At 35.1% G+C, this 22,087-nt stretch overlaps 2 protein-coding genes across 7 annotated transcripts; both read right to left on the bottom strand.

Annotated features, from left to right (window-relative positions):
* Positions 1-4,842: 4,842 nt before the first annotated feature.
* LOC133874137 (telomere repeat-binding protein 5-like) lies at positions 4,843-10,686 on the bottom strand. 6 transcript variants are annotated; one of them, XM_062311976.1, is made up of 11 exons: positions 10,570-10,686; positions 9,770-9,860; positions 8,873-8,984; positions 7,943-8,774; positions 7,292-7,492; positions 7,126-7,185; positions 6,965-7,044; positions 6,180-6,424; positions 5,722-5,958; positions 5,575-5,638; positions 4,843-5,141 (listed from the first exon to the last, which is right to left on the bottom strand). In XM_062311976.1, exons 3-11 carry the CDS (start codon positions 8,942-8,944, stop codon positions 4,983-4,985), a joined length of 1,950 nt encoding a protein of 649 aa, XP_062167960.1. In that variant the 5' UTR covers positions 8,945-8,984; positions 9,770-9,860; positions 10,570-10,686; the 3' UTR covers positions 4,843-4,982. The 6 variants fall into 6 exon arrangements, with proteins under 6 accessions (XP_062167960.1, XP_062167963.1, XP_062167959.1 ...); XM_062311979.1 differs by having other exon boundaries at positions 9,720-9,860; positions 10,511-10,630; XM_062311975.1 differs by having other exon boundaries at positions 10,511-10,630.
* Positions 10,687-13,540: 2,854 nt separating this feature from the next.
* Positions 13,541-20,997, bottom strand: LOC133872919 (oxysterol-binding protein-related protein 3A-like). Its single transcript, XM_062310573.1, has 10 exons — positions 20,821-20,997; positions 19,815-19,908; positions 18,279-18,395; positions 18,111-18,183; positions 17,897-18,015; positions 17,580-17,701; positions 16,982-17,158; positions 16,221-16,365; positions 14,726-14,904; positions 13,541-14,016 (listed from the first exon to the last, which is right to left on the bottom strand). The coding sequence occupies exons 1-10, from the start codon at positions 20,904-20,906 to the stop codon at positions 13,770-13,772; spliced, it is 1,359 nt and encodes a 452-aa protein (XP_062166557.1). The 5' UTR covers positions 20,907-20,997; the 3' UTR covers positions 13,541-13,769.
* Positions 20,998-22,087: the final 1,090 nt, after the last annotated feature.

Below are 22,087 nucleotides of genomic sequence, written 5' to 3'. Positions count from 1 at the left end.
TCAGAGAGCCGAAACTGAATAGTTGCGCAACACTATTCAAGCGAGCTCCTGACTAGAACCAATCACCATTATGAATAATTGAGGAAACTTTGGCTTCCTTATTACTTGTTGCTTGATGTATAACCCTTGGACCATACTATTCAACTAAGCACCCATCAGGTTACCAGTTATCAAACCAAATGAAAGTTTTCTTCCCATCTCCAATTTTAACTCGGATGAACTGCTTTGCAAGTTCTCTAAGATTAAGCAATTTCCTCCAACTCCACTGACAAGGATTAGGAATGGTTGATTGGCATTACCACGTCAACGATGTAGGATAAAAGTATAGGATAAACGTGTGGTTTTTAATGTTACTCTAAATTTAATCATTTGATGAATAAAAACTATGTCAAAGAAACAAACCTACTATTCATACAAAAAATTCATAGAATAGCATGAATAACCTTTTTGTTAAAATAGTGATTAAAATAACTAAACTGACCATTTCTTGCATAGCTTAAAATCATAATTTATTTCTTATTTTAATCAAATATTTTATAGATTAGGTTTCATTTTTTAATCAGAAGTTTGGTGAACATTATATGTTTATGTAAGCCATTGGATAATGATTATCCGATATGATAGTTTTGAGTCTATAGATTATAGAGTCACGTTAATTATATATATTAATTTTGAAAATGAGTTAACGAATAGTTTTATTTTTGAGAAATGCTTGGCATTTTATTACTTTTTTTCAGAATTTGGTTATAACCTGATATGTCACAATCCTATGAGAATATTGTGACACATTTTTCACAATGATAGATTTCACGAGATTGTAACACACACATATATATATAAAGTGTTTATATATATATATATATATATATATATATATATATATATATATATATATATATATATATATATATATAAATTACAAGAAATCAATGTGAAAAAAGAAAAAAAAGTCATTGGCCCCCGCCGTCACTCTGCTGCCACTTTAACCAGAAACACAGTCGTTGAAATTGTTTGTTTGATGGTGAAGAAAAAATTAGTAGTCTGTGGATGAGTGGGTCGGTTGGTGTGAGGTTGCCGAATATTGAAAATATGCAGTCATATTTGTTTTCCTTTCCAATATTTTTATAATTCCTTAACACGTGTCATTGTGGGATTAAAGAGTGTTAAATTTCTCAATTTTCTAATCCTTTTTTGTTATCAATTAGAAAAGAGATAAATATTTGATTTTCATCTTTTGTCTATTTTCGTATAAGAAATGGGCAAATACACCATTGAATATGTGAGACCGCATGAAACTAACATGCGTCCCACATATTCAACGATTGATTTACAAAAAGAAGATAGGTAATTGATGAGCAAGAGATGAATGTATAATATATCTCAAAAAAATAAAAATAAAAAAAGTGTTTAAACCTTATTTTAGTAATTGAGGTGGATCTAATTACATGCCGATACATGTGGGCAAATTATAAAAAGAGTAATGATTCACTACTACCTAAATATACAACTTTTCACCATCTTGTCTATGTAGTAAGGTGGTCCCTCAACTTAATTTATTTTTAAAAAATAAAAATAAAAACTCAAAAAGTAATGGGGGACCACCTTGCCACATAGGCAAAGTGGTGAAAAGTTGTATATTTAGGTGGCATTGAAATTATTGAATCATTATTCTTATAAAAATGTTGAATCAATTTTATTTATTTGTTTCAAATCTTAAGTTTGAAAAAAAAAAAAAAAAAAAATGGTAAACATCACTTAACTCTCCTGAACATCAATCACTTTTGCAATCTCTCTCAAAGTTTAAAAAAAAAAAAAAAAAAAAAAAAAAAAAAAACTCTCAATTTAATGTATCAAAATTTCAACTTTTTGCAATATCACCCATCTCGTTAGGGTTTGAAGTTAAATCAAACGGTTAAAGAGTAAAATGATATTTTATACCCCTGTCAACTTTATAAAATTATAGAACCCGTAAATTACAATTATTTTTCTTTTATATAAGGTATTTTGGAAATTTCTCACCTCTCCGTTAGGATTTAAAGGAAAAACTTAATGAATCGGTGAAATTGCATATTTTTTAAAATTCAATATATTAAATTAAAAGTTTCTAAACTTTGTAGAGTGCAATTGCAAAATTAATAAAAATTTGAGGACGGTTAAGTGAAGTTTTGAAAAAAAAGAAAAAAAAAAAAACCCAGTAAAATCCGTTCTCTTCTTTCTCACCTTTCTTGTTTTGATAAACTAATTTTCTTAAAATCATGGTCTGCCCCCTGAATCTTGTATAAGTTGAAGCCACAATTTCAAACTTTCTGACGCATCAAATCCAGAATTTGTATACTCCAGATACGGTGATATATGTATATATAAGAGCCATGTCACGCTAACATTTTATCAATATTTATTTTAACGTACGTATCTTCCATTTTTTTAAGGTTAGAGATAATGACTAGTTCCTAACATTTTCATATATATATATATATATATATATATATATATATGGGAAATGATTTGTGGGGACAAGTTACCGTCCCCCAACTCTCCTTTTGTATTAAACAAATGAGTTTTAACGTAAAAGTGTCATTTGATTTGATGTGATATCAAAGGACATTTTTGCATTAAAAATTACTTGTTTAATAAAATGATGAGGCAATGGGACGGTAGAGTATATTAAGGCTTATATATATATATAGCCTTAATATATATATAAGAGCATTCAGTAAGAGCATTCCTATCACCTTTTTTTTTTAAATAAATAAAAAATTGGGAACAAAACTACTTTTAAACGTTCATATCTAATACATTTCACAATAACTTCCTTTATCTTTTTTTTATGTCAATTAATTTTTTTTTAAAAAAAAAAAAATATAAGTTTCTACCTACTTTCATATTTTTTACAAAATTTCAATACAATTCTTAATAAAAGGCAAAAAGATGAGAGAGGAAATAGAAATATTTTGTATTAATATAATGGATAGGGAAGCTCTTTGATTCCCTATACATTGTGTAGAACTCTAGCATTCAAAATGCTTAAGGAATCGATAGGATATCTACTGTGGGTGTTTTTTTTTTTTTTTTTGGACATTTTTCCTATTATGCAGGGAAGGGAATGGGCTATAAGAGCACTAGTAGCAGTTACCCTATATTGGTTCCCTTCTCTATATTTAGGGAAAATTTCATGAAAAACATCAAAAAACCTCCCACAGCAGATGCCCTATATTTAGATGAGGGGGTTAGGAATGAATAGTGATTCCCAATGTATACATGTTTACTATTCATTCCCTATGTATTATTTTAATATAAAAGAAGAATAATTAATTGATATAGTGAAGAGAGAAAAAGTAGGAAAGAAAGAAAAAGAATAAAATAAGAGTAAAAAAATAATATTTAATTGATATAGGGAAAAGTAAGGGAATATATTGTGTGGTATTTTTTTATAGGGAAGCAAAAAGTAGTTTTGTTCCTTAAATATAGGAAAAATAGTTGGGAATCTGCTGCTAGTGCTCTAAGCAAGCTGTTTGGAATGTTCTAATGCCTCATACTAGGCCACTAGCTAACTCGACCTCCATCCTACACTCAAGCATCCAGACTGCCTAATCCATTGCTCCTAAATTTGAGAAGGGAAAAACCAAAAAACCAAAGCGAGTAAAAACTTAGGGATTAAGATCCGGTGCAGTACTCATGCCTTATTACACTACAACAAGGTAAGGGTATGTGCGTGTAGGGGAGGTCCCACTTACTCGAACTCAAAACTATATTTTTTATTTCACAATGCTGATGTGACATTTTCAATCAACTATTAAATTAGTCATTGTTTTAAAAAAAAATGTTATGTATATCTGGCAAATCAAACGCTGGAATGCACAATTGTTGACGGGGCCATTGTGGGAAGAGAATGATTCTACAAAAGCAAAGTTGCACACCCAAAAAAGAAAAAGAAAAAAAGAGGACACTTCAATGGGAACAAATATTTGCCTAAAAAATATATTCTACAAGGACCACATCATCTCATAGGTAAGAGTCCGTTTGGATTTGCGATTTTAAAATAACGATTTTAAAATGTGCGATTTAAAAAAATAATTTTTAAAAACACATTTAAGCGTTTGGCAAAATCATAGTTTAGCCTTTAAAATCATAGGTTAACCTTTTAAAATACTGCGTTTTCAAAAAAGCACCCCATTACCTGCAATTTGAATAAACACTTTTCTGCGTTTTTAAATCGCAATTTTTTAAAAACGCAGTTTTCAAACGGTTTATTTTCTGCGTATTTGGTTTAAAATTGTATTTTTTCTCTACGAAATCGCAATCTCAAACGCACCCTAAATAAGAATAAGCTGTTTTTAAAACTTACGGAATGAATGTCTATCTTTTTACCTCCGATTTCGCAACTACGACTCCAAACCTATATGAACGATGGGTCGTCTTTTTTTCACCACTCTTAACTCCAATGTTCAACTTCTTCCTATATGTAATATATACACGCAATAGTACATTAAGAAGACGAACGGGGCATGACAGGGCACATTATGCTGCCCTATCGTCTCTACTTTTCTTTGTTGATATTGATGGTGTACTCGAGCAAAGCGTCCCATCCCTTTGAAGATGGGGCACGAGCTTTTCTAGGTGGGTCGCTTTGCGCAAGACAATGCTTAGGACCTACAGGTCACACGACTTGTGAGAGAGAGAGAGAGAGAGAGAGAGAGAGAGACTTTGTTTTCCTCTGAGCCAATCAACAAATTTCTATACAACAGATAATGGCAAATACTTGGAAATCTTCAACATAATTGCAGCAAGACTCTACGTCCAAGAAGACAAACACAGTGAACGTTTAAAGCTGAAACTGGTGACTTCTCTTAAGCGTGCTGCCATTTCTTCAATAAATCATGTACAGATCACTAAACCCTTCATAAGGAAAGGCGAGTTGGGCTTGTGAATAAAGTGAATGTGGGAATACTACACGAACTCACATTTACAAAACATTGCAAAGATCAATCTTTTACATTATTATTAACCTGCTGCCTAGTCTGATGCTGCGACCAATAGGCATGGGCAGCTAGGACCCTCTCCAAAAGCTCTTGAGGAACAGGCTCTCCCCTCCTCTGCTGAGGGGAGATTCTTGCTGTGTGCACCAATGTCTTCCATTTATCCTGCATCATCATACCCAAAAGTCATTAGCACAACAGCAAAAAAAATGCTATCTAATAGACTGTCATATAATTAGAATAACGTGACAGTTGAAATCAACCCTTCATTTTTCTTTTTTACAAGCTCTTCTTGATCCAAACGTTGATTTTCACTGCTACATCATGTCAATTGTATGACAGTCGTATTAGTAAATGGCATTACTCCAACATCAATATAACAAATCAACTGTTACAAGACATGATATGGACAATCTAAACCAATCAAAATATACTATTAAAGAGCGCAGATTGATGGAATTAAAGCCTGTAGCCAGCTCAACTACTCTACAAAGATTTGACCCCAACAACGTTGACTTTGAAAGAATTAGATAAATTATTGCAAAAGCACAGACCCCAGAGGTAATCTGTTTCCACAAACCTCAAATGAATCACTCACCTTCAAATCCACGTAAGTTCGATGCTTTACGCTGTCAAAAGCACGCAATTTAACATCACGCCACCTGCAACCCAAGTAACATGCTTATATCCAGACGATACAACTCACTCGTTGAACCAAAGAAACAAGGGACATCAACAAACAAACCTTCCAGTTCCAAGTTTCTCAACCACCTGAACCAATGCTTCTACTTCGGTAACAGAGAAAGGTCTCCTGATTCGGCGCCGTGCGAACTCAGAATGTGATTTCTGATGAAATGGAATCACAGCCAATGCCTCCATGCCGATTGTCGGAACTGCAACCAAAGCCTGGGTCTCTGGCATGGTATTGCCAGTTGAAATATCAGCAAGAGAAGGAACTATATTGAGTTTGCTTTCACCACAACTGCCCAAATACAACAATGGAGGATCTGAGAATACAGAAGATGTTCCAGGTTGAGGCCTCAAAGAAGCCAAATGCCTGAGAATGGAACATACTGACACAGTTCTAAGGTGACAAGATAGGCTCATCAATTCCAAACTTGGAGAACGTAAAAAATGAGCACCAAAGGAAATGCAGCAACTAAAAAATGATCCTATTAAAGGTGGCGCATTCAACATTGTAACCTGGATAACCCTTGAGGAGTGTCAGTGCCACCAGATAACAAAGAAGAGTCTTCAGAGGACGCAGGTGGGTTGATTTGTGCATGTCTGGGCTCCAATATAAAACCCAAACTATGACGCTTCTGATCTTGAGAAATCCCAGTCTGAAGTAGAGTTTTGCTGTCATCTCTGACCTTCTTTCCCTGAAGCAGGATGCCAACATGCAGTCCATCTCCAAGTACAGCAGTCACTGCTTCCATAACTGTCCTCTATGGAAAAATTAAATACCAGATATCACAGACACAACCAAATACGCACATGAAACTTGCATGGAAAGATTTTGTCTCCTTCCCAAGTGGTACACGAAATTCCCCTTGCAATAAGGTATGCTAAAAGTATCTAAGAAACCAAAGCAGCAGTTGTTCCGCTACAAGAAGTTCATGATTATGGCTAGATGATGCAAGCATTATATGATCTTAATCCTGGCATGTGACATTGTTAATATATGAGTAGCCTTAGATGAATGAAATATCCATAACCAGCTTGTTTCCCATAATCAGGCATCAAAAATAAAAAGCACTACGTCTATCAACAACTACAAAGGTACAAATCCTCCAGTGCTGATGACAAATTTTACTACAACCATATCCTGGATCTACTTTTCCCCAAAACAAAAAACACAAAAAATGAGAGAAAAATAAAATAAAAAAAAGTGAGAAAGAATGCATATAATCTGTATAATGAAATTATTGATTCCCAAATTTGTGTCCATTAAGCGTAAGCCCCAAGCACATCCCAATATGACATACCTTCAGCGAACCAACAGTTGCAGTTGCAGGAATCTCTATGACGAGCTCTGGGACCTTGAAAGATTTTATGCTAAGCTTCACTGAAAAACAAAGAATATTACATAAAAACCTTCTCAAATGGAAGCAGATTCTACAGTTCATTACATTGCAGGTTTTCCTACCATTACAACCCTTGGATGCAGGAGGTACTTGACCAGTTACTGAGGATGATGCTCCAGTTGCTGCATGAAAGAGTTAGGAATATTCAGCCAAAACTGAATATATCCCTAATGCGTAAATCCTCAAAACAAACACAGAATATAGCTAAAAAGGAAAGCATGCACCCACACGTTGTTGCACCTGCAGATTGGTTGTCACCATTTCTCTTGTCAGGAAAATTGGTCATGCCTTCATGGAGGAATACTTCATCAGATGTGCATAGTGGGCTTTGACTATAGAACTTCCTCTTCTTGAAAGGATAGATATTCTGTGATCTGTCATCCATATGAGAATATCTCTTATTGCAGCACATTTGCTTCATTTTTCCATCTGAAAAGATTAATCCAAAATTGGTAACTACCATTAGTTATATATCATGAAACTACGAAGGACATGCACAAAAATGGAGTTACCATCCTCAGAGTCCTCATCCAAATACATCAACAAGAACCTATTATGAATTGCATATGAGTAATACTAGAAGGAAGATCCATGTTTATCTTATCTCCTCCCGAAATTGATGTGGCTTTTAAAATTATCATTGGATTTTGATCTAATAGTAGTATATTACAAATCCAATAGTGATTTTAAAAGCCACATCAATTTTGAAATGACACAAGGAAGACATGGGTCTTCCTTCTAGCATTACTCATTGCACAGTATATTAAGTTCAACAGACTGTATCATGAGACCAAAAGACCAAATTTATATTTGTAGTAACAGTGCATGATCCACTGGTTGAAAGCATAAAGCAAATTACCAGTTCTAAAATAACCCTACCCTTGAATTTCTGGGATTCTCTCCACTGTCTGGAAGCAGAGAGTTTTTTTATTCTCCTCTCTCCAATATCTGGGGGTGGCCTATAGGACATTGATAAGGTGCTGGGTTGAGTAAACCCAACAGAGTTCTCGTCATCATCTCTACTAACTACTTCTACATTATCATAATGCCTAGGTAAAGTACCGTTTAAGCAGTCCCTTAACAAAGACACTTTTACATCACACTCTGAACCAACCAGAGCAAGAGATCTCCTGTCCAGTTCCATTGGATCCTCTGAACTGTCTGAAACAGGTAGAGTTCCATTTTTTTCACTTCTACTTTTATGTGGTTCAGCTTCTAATTTCCTTGCAAGCACGCCTACGTTTTCTTCAGAAAATTCCCCAAAGCTAAGGGAGTGACCCACTACTCTGCTTGAGGAAGATCCACAATTATTTTTGATACTGACAGTAGCCAACTTCTTGGTAAAACATATCATCTCTGACTTGTCATAAGTATTTGATGCAGAACCAACCTCAAGAACTTGATTGTCCTGAACATGGGAAAACTCATTCAGTGTATAGCTTTCATGGTGCCCTTGCAAACCTGGAACACAGGCAAAGGATTTCTCATCACAATTTCCCTGCCCACAAGGATCCTTCTTCAACAATCGTCCTTCACACTCTATATCTCTTTTAGAATTAGCATTACGAATGCGAGGCATATTCTTTACACAAGCAGCATTGGTTGAAACAGAGTTTTCAGACTCCTGCAATACAGTGCCAGCTACACGAGCTAAAATTTCAAATGCACGTATCTGATCCTCCTCGCATTTCTTCCTGATTGGTCCCCTCCCCTAAAATAAGGGATTAAAAAAGTTCATAAGATCAGAACACTGACCATTTATGCAAAAATAGGTCAATAGGCAACCCTGGAATGGTAGCATTTGTTTACCCTAGCTGATCTTGAAGCCCGAGGAACCACAGGAACCCAGTAGCCACAGAAACCATGCTCCAACCTCCTCATCACATAAAAATAACCAGTTCAAAGACAGCCAGATCAGACCCTGTCAAACCAAAATTAGCCATCATCAGGGGCTTCTAGCCGATATGAATTCCAAAACATACCGATAGTAACATGAGATCAATGAAACCAATGACATAAATTCTTCAAATGTATTAAATAGGTAGCAATAATTGGTAGATAAGCATTTTCTAAGTCAAATATATGTCTTTATTTCCAAAACATACAGTCGATGCATAACATTCAAAACATACTACCTCGGCAAGGGCAGACTGTCAACAAAACCGAAACAGATAAAAAAGACACCCCAACCATTAACAAAGGCACACTTGATCACTTGAAATTTTATTAATTTTGTTTTAAAAAAAATGGACCAAATATTTGGAGACACACACACACACACATATTTATATATATAAGATGATGCGGATATCATCTTATATATATATAGGAGTAGTTCTACAGTTAAATTTCATTTAAAATTCCTTATTCACCAATGGAATAAGAGAATCATTTAGATTTCACATACCCAAATCCCCAAACAAATAAATATATTTTACTATTTCACAAAATTCTGTGCAGCCAAATGCTGCATTATTTATGACAAAAAAAAATGTAGAATTTATAAATTCTTTCAAATTATCGCAATCCATGCGTGATATCCAAGCAAGGCTTGAAACAAATAATCAGAGATAGAAACTTCAACATAGAATAAAAGGACTAAGCAAAAATTTAATCTTGCACTTAAATAACAAGCAAAAAAAAAAAAAGGGAATACCTCAAGAGAAGTTGGGTAACTGTCTTTCTGAAGCAGACAAGAAGACTTACATTTAAATAGGTATTTGAGAAACGCCAATTTCACCCCATCGTTGACGACAATTTATGCCCAATTAAGCCTAATATATACACCCTTCAGTCTCTGTGAACCAAAACAGAAAAAAGACTAAAGATCTTATTTTTAAAATATATATATACATATATATTAATAAAAAGGAAGAAGAAAAAGAAAGCCAAATTTTTTTTATCAAAAAAACTAGAACTTTCAACCTTGTCAGAACCTATAGTGCATGAAAGACAAAAAAAAAATATTAATAAAGCCTGAGTACCTTCAATGGCAATGAAATAATAATTTATGATTTTATCCAAATGGGTTTTCGGATCCCTAAACCCTCACGGAAACAGCCATTGAGAGAAGCCAATATTAAGCTTAAGTAAATACTGAACTAGATCACAAATCTTCCCCCTAAAAAGGAGGCTTTCAAAGCATGAGTCTTTCCTTCAAAGTTCAAAAACATCAAAAAAGAGAAAAACTTTCAACAATTTCTGAAAACAAAACCAGAAGCAACCAAATCAGCAATGACTTCTGCTAACAAAAACTAGCACAGTACCAAAAAATGAAATTGGTTTAACAAAAACTAAATAAATAATTTTTTTTTTTTTTTTATAAAAATAAAAACGATCTGGGTCCCTTACTTGATGAAGGAACACCGGTAACTCTGTAAGATACATCAAAATTTTCAATCAGAAGTTAAATTGTTGCCTGCAAAATAGAATTACTTTCCCACTAACCGAAAATAATTATTATTCTTCTGTCTGGTAAAACTGATTGTGAAGACCATAATTCTCACCAATCAAAGTGGGTTTTGTCTGATCACCAAAAAACTCCTGAAAACCACCCAACATCTTTTTCTTGAACCACCAACGCCTTATAAAGTTTGACCCTCGTAACTATAACTGAGATAACCGGTAACTTGGTGTTTGTTTACCGGCTACAGAAGGTTGACGAACCACTTTGGACCAGTTCCTTCGTTATGGGTGATCCACTCGGACCACTCCCCTCAGTATGAGTTCTAAGTCTGCCACGTGGGAGGCTCTCCATACATTTGGGCTCATCTTATCTCGTTCATTCACATAAATATACACCAATGGGTAATTTCTGAGTTTCAAATTGGTAAACTTTTGGGGAGTTTTGTCATCACCTTATGACAAGCAATTATTCCTTCCTATTTCTTTCTTTTTCTTGTAGCTTTTTAAAAGGGATTTAGATTCCATGCAATGGCGGATAATGCAATCCCATGCAGTACCACTTTTATGGATCATTCATTTTAAATTAACGGTCTAAATGATGAAAATGCAAAAAGAAGAGGGGGAAAAACCAAAGGCAAGAATAATGTTATATACTATTTTTTTTTCATCATCCTTTTATCATTCTAAAGTTTATGACTTTTAAAATCACTATTTAATTTTGATCAAATTATGATTTTAAAAGTTACATTAACTTTTAAAGGATATAATGATAGATAAAAATAGTGATATTTTGGTGTATGTTAGAGGTAGCTGAAACCACTCAAATAACGACGGTTCAAGAGTGGTTGCAGCCACCCCCTATACATTAGGGGTGATCACATACCAATATACTTTCTTTTCTTTTCTTTTTCGTTCTTTTTCTTTTTTGGCATTGTTGGCACGATTTGAAGTGTTCATTTAAAATGAACGGGCCAAAAAAAAAATGGCATTGCACCTCATGTAATACCCTATGTATTGCATGGGATCTTGATTCCTTTTCAAGTATCTTTACATAGAAAAATTGAATTGTATAAAACAAAGCATATGATTTTTTCCTAGATTCTCTTATCTTCATTTTTTTCTCTTGAGGAGCTAGATTCTCTTATGATCTCATTCTACTCAAACCCTATAATATGCAATATTAGACCTCAAGATGCTGGAAGAAATTATCTTTAGTTTAAAAACACTACTAGTGAAAAAAAAAAAAAAAAAAAAAAAAAAAAGAAAAAAAAGAAAGAAGAAGAAGAAGAAGTAATCTTTGTTAATTTTAAAATGATATTCTCTTCCCACTTTTTCATTAGGGAATGAATAGGTACGTGAATTTGGCATATTTCAACACTCTATTGCTCGCTTTTTATAAGTCAACTTTAATTGTTTAAAAAAAATATCCGAATTATTTGAACATTATGAATCAACGAATTGTTACCTTAAATTTGTTTTATTTTTTTTTACACATATTCACCAAACTTTTATTCTATTTTAGCTGAAGTGGAGCACCCTCGACCGGAATCCAGTTGACTTTGCATGGAAATTTACTGCGCAATTAAAAAGCTGAAGTCAAATGTAGAAAAATCTTCCATATTTTTCAAAGTTGCGAATATGGAGATTTATTAGTCATAGTCAACCATCCTCAAACCAACAACAAAACAACAACAACAACAACAACAACAACTTTGTAAAGACCGCCATTACGCGAGATTGACCAACAATCCAACATCGTCTCAAGAGATGTTTAAGTATTTGTGGGCCCGAATGTCTCACGAGAATCACCATGCCTTCTGCTTCTATCAAGTGCACAAAAGATTCGCATTGACTCTCTATAGGTGTTTAATCAAAAAAAAGATTCTCTATAAGCGTCGTACGGTGACCAACGGAGAGCCGAACATGCGGAAAGGACGGAAACTTAGTGATAAAAGGGTGATTTGTGTTTGTGGTCAGAGGACAAAGAGCGAGGGAAACAGGGGTGTCTGAGAGCAAGAGTCGGAGACTCAGAGCGAGAGGGTGATGCCACGTCACCCACCACAAAATATACCTACAGACCGACTAAAATTTATTTAAAACAACACTAACATCAATCCCCCAACAATTTTTTTTAAAATTTATAGAACTAAGGTTACGTTTGAATTTACGATTTTAAAATAACAATTTTAAAATGTGCGATTTGAAAAAAGTAATTTTTAAAAACTCAGTTAAGCGTTTGGCAAAATCGCAATTTAGCCTTTAAAATAGCAAGTTATCCTTTAAAATTCTGCGTTTTCAAAAAATCACCATCTTACCTACGATTTGAAAAATCACTTTTCTGCATTATCAAATCGCAATTTTTTAAAAACGCAATTCTCAAATTGTTCATTTCGTGCGATTTGGTTTAAAATCGTACTTTTTATCTTCGAAATCGCAATTCCAAATACATCCTAAATTACTTTCAACAATTTTTTAAATTTATATTTTCTATTCATTTCTTTTATTTATGCTCTCTCTCTCTCTCTCTCTCTCTCTCTCTGAGACTTTACCACCATTGCAACCCACCATTGTAGTTGATGTCCTTCTACAGCCAGAAGCAATGGTATCTTCCATTGCTCGTTGTGGCTGCACTTGCAGAAGGCCTCTGCTCAGGAGTTCGTCGAGGCAGTCCGCTACAACTTCCAGTGTTTCCCCCTTCTTTGGCTTCAACAAATCCCTCTGCTATCTGTAATCGAATATTACCCTCGTTTGCTCATCTAATAATCTTTTGAAAAGATGCTCAGGTACAAGAGACAAGATTTGAAGTAGTATGGCCAATCGTTGAAACTGAGAGAGAGAGGCAAACACTATATACTCCATAATCAAATTCAATAATGAAAGAAGCATATGCACACAAATGAGTAATCCTGTCGAAGGTGTTGGGGCCATGCCCTAGACCCAAGAGCCTTTCAAGGCAAGCTTGTTGGCAACTTACACGTGCAGTCCACATTTTCTATTGGGTTGGACCGGTCGTGCCCTACTGGCTACCGGGCCAAAGTTCACTTCCAACATTTGCCCAAACAATGTCTGCTATTCTTCTCAGATAAATGTATGTTTCACCATTGACATTCCAGATTTCAACTGATCCCATGTATAATTACAAAATGTATCACATCTCCTCGGAGCATGGCAACCAAAGGGCCAGAGGAAGGAAAATTAAGAAATCAAATGCTTGAAAAAACTACACATCAAACATAGGAGAAAGTTCTTGCCATAATACTGGCACTAGCTAAACACAATAAGAATTACATAGCGGTATACATCATTCAGGAGCCGAATTCTCGTATTGCCAGGGGTTGAAATTAGTTGATGTAATGTCAACCTCTTCGACGCTATCTAAGCTATCTACAGCAGCCCGGTGTTCAGCATATTTGCCATTGTAGGAGTATACTTCCAAGTCACCCCAAGGTGTAGGATTAATTTCACTGGTAAGGTCAAACCATTTTGGAGTGAACTGATGGCCCTTAGCCTCTCTGTTTCTCTTTTCATCCCTCTGCTTCTCCTCCAGTCTGCAAAAAACAGCCAAAGAAAATTTTATAACTTTTGCCCCTCTCAGCTTGAAAAAATAGACAACCCAAAGTTCAACCCAAGAACGGAGATCTCTCCCTATCTGCCTATAGTTTAAATGAAAAAGCGACACACGAGACCCCATAGTTTCAACGAAGAAAAAAAAAACACTTCTGGACAAAATATTCATGTTTCCTGCAGGACAATGCGGACAATTGACATGACAATTCTTGCTATCCTCTATCACTAAGTTCTTATTCAATCTTATTTTTTTGAAGAGAAATGCTACTGACAGTGGCCATATAAACGACCATCAGTCAATCACATATGGAGACATGTTACATGCACATCACTTGTACATCTTTTATACATAACTTTTTTAAATCAACCATTGGATCTATAGGACCCACATGTGAATCCTTGTAGGTCCTACAAATCCAATGGTTGATTTAGAAATGTGATGTACAAAAAATATACAAGTGATGTGCAAAAATCATTTCTCATCACCTATGACCTACCACAAAAGCATCATGCACAGGGGAGGACAGGGCCAGTGCCATGCATGTATAGTGCAGAGCTGAAATGACTGGAACCCACACGTTAGCATGGCAGCACTCTGATTGGTGACTTACCAACAGTCAGAGTCTGCAACTATCATCATGTGCGTGTGTGCATGTGGGTGAGAGAGAGAGAGAGAGAGAGAGAGAGGACCTGCTCTTTTCAAGACCAGCTAGAGATAGATCACCCTTCTCAAGTGCATATCTATCAGGTCGCAATCGAGAATCTGATGCCAATAACTTCTTGGGAGCAGTGTCAAAGCTGTTTATCTTGTGCGCAAAATATGTATACTGGAATCTGTCATTTTTCGGAGCATCAGCAACTCTCCAAGCCTGCAAACAATAGAATAATTCCAACAATGGTTATTCATAATAATTTGCATGTAGTTCAACCCGAAGAGCTTGAAAAATACACAGCAAGGTTTTAAGGAGAACTATAGACCAAAAATCATCTCATATGTCTATAGCAGCATCATAAAAATCATCACCTCACCAACAAGGCAGCGAATTTATACTGCACAAATGTCAAAAGAGTGAAAAGGTTTTACCAATAATCAAAATTATGGAGGGAATTTCAGGATGACGGCCAAGTAACAGAAAATTAGTAGTTTTTCCAGAAAATGTTTTCCTCTAAAAATGTTTCATAACAGAAAACATTTTATGTCAAACAAATTCGGCCTTAAAAGGCTTTCAAACCCTTGATAGGATATAATCCAACTGTGCAAAATAAGTTTATTAGATTATTCTACACCATGATCATCTTAATAATTGAGTCCAAAACTCTGGGTGATGACAGAAAAAAAAAAAAAAAAAGCCTTTCCAGATCCTCCAAGAGACTGTAAATCTAAATAGTTCTTGCTCAGTAATTCTTAAACATGATGTCTAAAACGACATAATCCTGTCCATAAGGAAAGAAAGACATAGTGATTCTCATTTGAAATGAAGTATGGATACATTTCAGTGCAAGATTTTCTACTTCCCTGCTGGAAAAATCATTTGTTTTTCCTCATAAGCTATATATTATTATTAATTTTTTTTTTTTTTTTTTTTATATAAGTAATTGGCCTCAAAGGGAGAAGGGAAGAGAGATTCGAACTAGTGACCTCAGCTTCATGAGGCGTGGTTTCCAGCCAATCGAGCTACCCCCTTGAGATTATAAGCTATATTTTTTTTTAGCACCAACAAGAACTCTGAACGAGATCAACCATCAATAAAATGAATCTTATCAACCAGGGAATCACATTAGTAGTTTAAAGATCACCCAGCTAGCACCTGTATGGGTAAGCAGTATCACAATTGACAAAATCTCAAACACAGAAGAACAGATTTGCATGTTAGACTAAGTAAGAGAACTATATCTGATTTTTTTAAGCCATGATTTCATTCTATATAATACTTTACTATATCTCTGTATGCATCTGTGTGTATGTGTATTATGTAGGTGACTTAAAGCAGTTGACCTCCTTTTAGCACCATGCAAATCAAATTATTCAAATCAATTCAACTTCAAACAGCTCTATATGAAATTCAGATGGCCAAGGTGGCACTGAAAGGCTGTGATAAAGGGACATACTACTAACAAAATTTACAAGGCTGTCCATGAAACCAGTCAAAAGAGTACAAACAGCCAAGAATAGCAAAAGGCTGACCTCTTTTAGCTCGGTACCAGGAAGTGGTTCCCCTTCCAGATCACAGGGTTGATAACTCATCGACTCATTCCACTTTCCAGTCATCAGTATCTTGGGTTCCTCAGCAGCATTATATACATATCCATCCACTTCGTAGCGACCAGCTCTGCAGACAGTCTCTATGTCAGATTAAGAGTAAAACTTGATTGATGAACTACAGATAAACAATACTTGATCAAAGAATTTATTAAGAAATATAATCAAGCTTCTACAACGCCAAATCCATAAGCATATCTCTGCATGATTTGGAGAGACTATTGCCACATACACAGGCCATAAATATATATTGCAAGCAGGTCCATATGGCATTTTTCGGAATGAAAATGACAAGCATACCATCGAACTACAGAAGCAGAAAATAACTTCTGCATCTTCTATGGAAAACTGTTCACATAAGGCCACTATGCAACTTATACAACCACACTAAGGTGGTACTAGATCTGGAACCTATGCTTGTATGCCCCATACAAGGTGGTATTTATCAGAGTTAACAAACATGTGGACTAAATTTTATTTTATTTTTTTATGACGAGTAACCCTTCTAAGACAGGGCCACTTCATGTACCCACCCTTGTCAGGTAAACCTCGAACCCATGTAAAGCACCCCCTCCAGGTGGCTGGCTTCGCCAGCAAGCTGACCCCAAAGAATTGTTTGGACCCATGTGGACTAAATATATACCAGCAGGAGAAATCAAAACTGCTTGAAAGGAAATAAGTTATACCCAAGCCAGCCGCATGGTTGAAAATACAGCACAACTTTGTCTCCAGTGGTCAAATTTGTCAAGATCATCTCCCCTGGTGAGTCAATCCAAGTTCGTCCAAAGATTAAGTTGTTTACTTTGGTTGGAGGGGGCACCAAACCTAGGACTGCACCATCTCTTTTGAGGGTTACTCGCGTCCTGCATCCAAACATGGAGTAAAATTAAGCAAACTGTTCACATAATTCATAATTCATAGCATGTTGAGAAGAAGTTATTGCTTAAGATAATGCTTGCTCGCTAATAAGAATATCAGAAAATACGGCTACTATGAAAAGATTCTCCCAACTGAATTGTGAAAATTACAATCACAAATTTATGTATGACATTCAAATGGGGTATGTTTTAAGTTCCTGGTCAAGTGAAAATTAGGACAATAACTCTCAAGGGGAGATGTATCGTGCCTCAGCTTTCTTCATAAAGAATAATATGAACAGTGAAAACAACAACTCAAGTACTAGCAAAACACATAAAGAGTAAAATCAAGAATTTTATATCATTGAGTTCAACAATTTATAAGATAATAGAATTTTTTAACACAATTATAGCAAAATAAGTTTACCTTCCAAGAGGATAGACGTCGACTGAGTTCCCTAAAAATTTAGTTTTCACCTTCGAGGATATGTCATAAATGAAATGTTCATTCTCAGCATGTGCAGCACTCATTGGAGGGTGATGACTAACCTGAAAGGAAAAATAATTTGTGAAGGATATTAAAACTAGGTAGCATAGACAATGCAGCACTAACAAGATGATAACTGTAAAATACCAGTTAATATCCAGTAATCCTGAATAGATGTGGGGGGAGAAAAAAAAAAAAGCTTCTCCTTCCATCAAAAGCATCATGACAAAAAATGAATAGACACTTCAAAAACTTACCTGTTCTGCTATGAATGTAATGCCGCCATGATTAACCATTTCATAAGTCTCACCAAGAATTGGATTAAATGGCTTCCAGGTTCTTTGGAGCCCATAGTAGACAGATATAAAAAATGATGCTGCAACCAGCAAGCATAAGTCCCAGATCACAGTGCAAACCCACACACAAACACACACAAAACAGTGAGGGAGAGAGATGAAAAGGAATGCTTACCAGCATGCACCAATCGCATGTGGGGATCCTCACATTCATCTGCCAGATCTAACAGGTAGGAGTATTCCATCAGCTGTAATAAACATTCTATAATTTGTAAGTTTCCTCAACAGCATCAGATAGAGAAAGAGTTTCCAGACATGCAGTTAAAAAACAATTAACACAAACCTCTGCCATTTTCTGCAGCATTGACATTGGCTCGAAAATAAGTACTGGAAGTGTCACCATTGATGTAACATCGCTGCCTATATACTTTTGCATCATTTTCCAGTAACTATCCCGATCCTGAAAAAAAAAAAAAAAAAGTAAAGACCAAATTTGAGACATGAGTATGCACATATACATAATTAATAGGGGGAAAACAAATTTGTTTTTAGTCCTTGGGTTTCTACTTTCAAGAATAAAGTCCTTAGGTTGTGTCCAACTTTTAAATAGGTCTCTCTGTCACTTTACCGTCAAAGTTAACGGTTTACCATCTGTCACATATGTCTCATCTAATTCGTCAGCATCTATATCAACACCTAATGTCAATGCCACATCATCAAGTGCCAAATCATCATTAAAAAAAATAAAAAATAAAAACCTCAAAAAGACAAGAACCTTTTGAACATAACATGAACAGTCTACATAAAACAACATCAAAATGAGTTTCTATAACTCATAGGAAAAGGTCTTAAACAAAACAGATTTAAGAGAATTTCATAACCAAAACAAAAAACATGTCGTACAACGCACAAATCCAAATGGGTCTCCGTAAAGTACATCAAGTTTGTCATTTAAAAAAAAATCCATAACACATACAAATGAAGAACAACAACTTAACCAAAAAATTTACAAATCAAACTAAAACAGATTCAGATCTCACATGCACATTTATATAAATATATATATAGATGCTCACATGGTTATGACACGAGGATGCACCCATGATGACTCTGATGCTACAAAGTCAAAAGATTGGAATGACGAAGAAGATGATTTGTGCTTCTTTGAATTGGGTATTTTGATTTTTCGTTTCTTTTTTTTATGGATGACTTGGCACTTGAAGATGTGGCATTGACATTGGGTTCTAACATAGATGCTGGCACTTCAAATGAGACACACGTGGCAGATGGTAAACCATTAATTTTGACGGTAAAGTAACAGAGGGACCTATTTAAAACTTGGATAAAACCTAAAGACCTTATTCTTGAAATTGAAAACTCAATGACAAATTTCAAATCAGATGAAAACTTAGGGGCTAAATATGATTTTTCCTTTTACCTTTTTTTATTCCAACGTGAAATTAACTATTTCATTATTAGATCATGTAAAATAAAAGGCACCTTTCTGTTATTCAAGTTTGACCTGAGCAGCTGTGCAGCTACCAACTAAATAATGAACTTCTAGGATTACATTCTTAAGCATTGCAACATATGATTTCAATTGCATATTGAAACCATTGTCTTATAGTTATCATGTGTTATAACTCTATGGTATAGCTACTTGAAACGCCTAAAACATGCATCAAGGTGCAGCTTTGCTAGTCAACTGTGTTTGCAACATTACTTAACATGTGGACGCTAAACACTACTACATACACTCATATCATATTCCAGAACTGCAGCCCAAATATATGTATTAGACCAATCCACTTGAATAACGCCCGTGTTGTCTATCTAATATCCACAAAATGGTACAGACAAAATGCAGAAAGTAGTGTACCTCCTGTTTCCATCTTCCTCTTTTTGCTTCCTCTTCAGAATCTTCAGTGCCTCCTTCCGGATTAACAACTTCCAGCCCTTCATAACCCACAAACCTGTACAATACAAAAACCACAGATTGTCAATAAATCGGATTCTTCAACACATGGAATTAGTGTGGCCAATAGTCATAGTGAAACCATACTCACACATTCGCAAACCATAACAGTACACCCTACTATCATAATTAGAATGAACTTATAAACCCGAATTGCACTACAGGTGAGAAAAAAGGAACTTCAAATGAAATAATAAACAATGTATAATTCCAAAGTAAGTAGAAACTCGACATATAGGCATGGTCATTCCCACATAACATATATGTGCTACTTTGGACGCTCGAAAGTACAATACGCAATCACATATTCAAAATGACACCACAACCTCTGTAACCAGATCCATCACTATTTCTTAAAAATGAGTCTTTGGTATACATGGCAAATATTTCAGCTTCATTTTTTCAGGAGCAAGACATGAGGAATAGAAACACAAGTGATCAAAGAGATTTTCAAACTAGTAATGATCAATCTTTCTTTAGGAGGCTCCATCAGTATCCTAAATTGTTAGAATTACAATTATGATAATGGAAATGAATATTAAATAACTAGTATAGTAATTCAAGGCAGACTACTAAGTTCGACAAAACAAATAAACAGAAAATGATATTAAACGTTATTCTCACTAAACAGGGAAATAGATTCTTAGCCAATCTTAACATTTATTCGAGCTTCCAAATAGCGCCAGAAGCACGAGAATTCAAACCCGATTTCAAAAGAGAAACAAAGAATGATTAATAGTAATAATTAATTTCTCCCTGAATTATCAAAACAAAATCAATGAATGTCCGTAAATCATTACAAGAATAAAAAATAAAATAAATAAATAAATACATAAATTTAAATTTAAATTTTAAAAAAAAAAAAAAAAAAAGAGTAGTCGAAGATCAAAAGAGAAAGCGATTGTTATACCCGTTGACCGATTTGGTGAAATTCGACAAACTGGCAGCGATAGAAGCGAAAAACCCTCCACCTTGCTTCGGATCCGTAGAAGCCATTTCTGAAGCCCTAATACGAGCAGTTAAACAAATACGAGAGAGAGAGAGAGAGAGAGAGAGAGAGAGAGGGGCGCTGATTTTTATGAGGAGAGCGACAAAGGAAATGGACTCTCTCGAATAGCTTATAAAAGAGGACAGCGAGGAGGAGCACCAACGACTTGTCGCTGGGGGGTCTTTTGTTTTGAAGTCAAATTAGTTGAATCTAGGCTATCTAGATACATAGGCCCACGCGTTTTATGAAAGAGCGTGTGATTAGCTTCCCGCTTATAAGAATCCAAATAGGCGGCTTGGCAAATGGCAGGACAAACACCGCTCGCTGCTTAGCCGGCAAGGGAATGTTCCTCCAGCGTTGCATAGCATCTACAACTCAAAAGCTTAGCCGTGTTAACACGTTACAGTGCGTGCGTGGGCTGTCGCATATTATCACATGGGACTACCATATATCTTTCCTTTCTTTTTCTTTTATTTTCTTCTTATCCCTGACCACATGGGACGAGTATTATAAATTACAACATAACAATTATACTTAGATATCCCATGTCTATAGATAATAAAATGATACACCCATGTTTCAGAGTAAGATTTTCTTTTTAAAAAAATAAATAAATACATTAACACACAACTCAAAACATAAAATATAATTTTTTTTATATTAAATCAAAATGTTTTTTAAACTAAAAATTAAAAATACCCCAAATCAAATACGAATACAGGACTAACAGGAGAGATAAACGTAAGCCATGAAGTCTTCCTTGTTTTGGAAAGTTCTAATAAATATGCTTTAAAATTCGTTTGTAGGTACTTTTTTTTAAGCCAATTCAACTTCTAAATCTTAAAAAACGCTATGTTCTCTTTCCTGAAGAGAACCAAAGAATCCCCAGGGTTGCCAAAGACGAAGAAATGTTACTCACTCCCTCCTTCTCCTCCTCCTCCTCCTCCTCATCCTCCCCCTTCTTCTCTACTCCTCTTTCTCCCTCTTTTTTGCCTTTTTTAGGCTCAAACTGCCTCTTCAAAAACTTTATTTGTCTCTTTTGAGGTCTTATTCATCGTCTTTGCTGATTTATCTCTATACACCAACTCTAACGGCCACTTTTCAACCGTCAACTGCTCGGATTCTGCCCCCTCCAGTCATTTCCATATGCGGATCTACCACTTCATTGAAGTTTTTGAATTTGACTTTT

This window comes from Alnus glutinosa, chromosome 7 (assembly GCF_958979055.1).
Source record: "Alnus glutinosa chromosome 7, dhAlnGlut1.1, whole genome shotgun sequence".
In the NCBI taxonomy this organism is placed as follows: domain Eukaryota; kingdom Viridiplantae; phylum Streptophyta; class Magnoliopsida; order Fagales; family Betulaceae; genus Alnus; species Alnus glutinosa.
This window is presented reverse-complemented; position numbering and strand designations above follow the sequence as displayed.